This window comes from Eimeria mitis, genomic scaffold (assembly GCF_000499745.2).
Source record: "Eimeria mitis Houghton genomic scaffold, Emh_scaff8179, whole genome shotgun sequence".
Classification (NCBI taxonomy): Eukaryota; Apicomplexa; class Conoidasida; order Eucoccidiorida; family Eimeriidae; genus Eimeria; species Eimeria mitis.
In genome coordinates this window covers 1-1,962 of record NW_024016271.1, presented here as the reverse complement: position 1 = coordinate 1,962, position 1,962 = coordinate 1, and the positions used below count along the sequence as shown (strand labels likewise).

The following is a 1,962-nucleotide window of genomic DNA, read 5'->3' as shown; positions in this document are numbered from 1 at the left end:
CTGCTGCTGCTCAGCCGCATCCAGGTACACCGCAGAGCCCCACGTCTCCCTGCAGCAAACGGGCGAAGGTGAAGACAGAGCTGGGCGCCAGCAGCGCAGCAGCAGAGGAAGCAGCAGCAGCAGAAGCAGCAGCAGCAGCAGCAGCAGCAGACCATAGGGAGAGTGCTGCAGCTTCACGCTCCTTACCTCAGCAGCTTCTGTTGTATGCGCAGCAGCAGCAGCAGCAGCAGCAGCAGCAGCGACAGCGACAGCAACAGGATCCATTGGATTCCCTGCAGCAGCAACAGCAGCAGGATGAAGCAGCGAGCAGCAGCAGCAGCAACAGCAACAGCAACAGCAGCAGCAACAGCAGCAGCAGGTTTCCTAGTCTCTATAACCTCCCCCCTTCAGCAGACAGCGCCACAGCAGTGCAGCAAAGAGAGCTGGGGCGGCAGTTCGTGCTGCAGCTGGGGGCGCTAATCCTGGCTAGCAGCAGCAGCAGCAGCAGCAGCAGCAGCAGCAGCAGCGGCAGCGGTAGGAGCAGCAGCAAGAAGCTGCTGCTGCCGCAGCTAGAACCCCTCAGGATAGCAGCGGAGAAACTCAGCCTTTATGACTTCTCCCGTTCTGCTGCTGCAGCAGCGCAGCAGCAAGCTGCTGCAGAGGGCTCAGCAGCTGATAGCAGCAGCAGCAGCAGCAGCAGCAGCATCAAGAGCAGCAGCAGCAGCAGCAAAATAAATAACCAGCAGGAGAACGAGGAACCCAATACGCAGCGTGGCGCAGCAGTTGCATGCAGCAGCAGCTGCAAAGACAGCAGCAGCAAACCTCCGCTGCTGCTGCAGCAGCAGCAGCAGCAGCAACAGCAGCAGCAGCAACTGCAACGGCCGAAGTGGGCCAGGCGTAGCCCTGCAGCAGCAAAAGCAGCAGAAGTACCATCACCATCAGCAGCAACAGCAACAACCGCAACAGCAACAACCGCAGCAACAACTGCAACAGCAGCAGCAGCAGCAACAGCAGCAGCAGCAGCAGCAGCAGCAGCAGCAGCAGCAGATCAAGATATTTGGATTCGTCTGCTTTGTCGCTGTCCCGTCTCCCCCGTGCAAATTTCATTTAATCGTTCAGCGAGAAAAGCTGCTGCTGCTGCTGCAGCGCAGCAGCAGCAGCAGCAACAGCAGCAGCAACAACAGCAGCAGCAGCAGCAGCAGCAGCAGGACCGTGATGCGAAGGAAAGCCCAACCTCACCGACAGCTCTTCTTGCTGCTCCCGCTGCTGCTGCTGCTGCTGCTCCGGTTTCTGCTGCTGCTGCCGCTGCAGAGGGCTCAGGCAAAAGGTTGAGGTCTTGCGCTGCAGGCGACAGGTACAGNCTGCTGCTGCTGCCGCTGCAGAGGGCTCAGGCAAAAGGTTGAGGTCTTGCGCTGCAGGCGACAGGTACAGCAGCAGCAGCAGCAGCAGCAGCAACAGCAGCAGCAGCAGCAGCAGCAGCAGCAGCACCCCTCGGAGACGTTCGTTCGGGGACAAGAATGTAGCAGCTATATCTCAGCACAATGCTTCTGCTGCTGCTGCTGCTGCAGCAGCAAACGAAAGAGGCAGCAGAGCCCACTGGTGCGAGTGCTTTCTTAGTATCTCCCTCAACCCTGCTGCTGCAGCTGACACAGCAGCAGCAGCAGCAGCAGCAGCAGCAGCGCCTGCTGCTGCTGCACATGCTGGTGCTGCTCGAAGGAACAGTCGGTGGTTGCGGCAGCAGCAGGGGGAGGCAGCAGCAGAAGGTGTTGCTGCTGCAGCAGAAGTAGCAGCAGCAGCAGATGGAACAGCAGCAGCAGCAGCAGGAGGTGCAACAGCTGTTGCCACCGGCGCTGCAGCTGGAGGGAAGAGTGCAGCTGCTGCAGTTGCTGCAGCAGCAGCTGCCGCTGCATACACCAACAGCAGCAGCAGCAGCCGCAGCAGCAGCAGCAGCAGCAGCAGCAGCAGCAGCAGCAGCAGCAGCAG

The 1,962-nt window shown here is 60.3% G+C and overlaps 1 protein-coding gene across 1 annotated transcript; it reads left to right on the top strand.

Annotated features, from left to right (window-relative positions):
* Positions 1 to 294: 294 nt before the first annotated feature.
* EMH_0094090 (uncharacterized protein) lies at positions 295 to 1,766 on the top strand (the record flags this gene model as incomplete). The annotated part of the gene is made up of 4 exons (XM_038023140.1): positions 295 to 433; positions 616 to 1,333; positions 1,398 to 1,498; positions 1,597 to 1,766. The coding sequence occupies 4 exons, from the start codon at positions 295 to 297 to the stop codon at positions 1,764 to 1,766; spliced, it is 1,128 nt and encodes a 375-aa protein (XP_037878994.1).
* Positions 1,767 to 1,962: the final 196 nt, after the last annotated feature.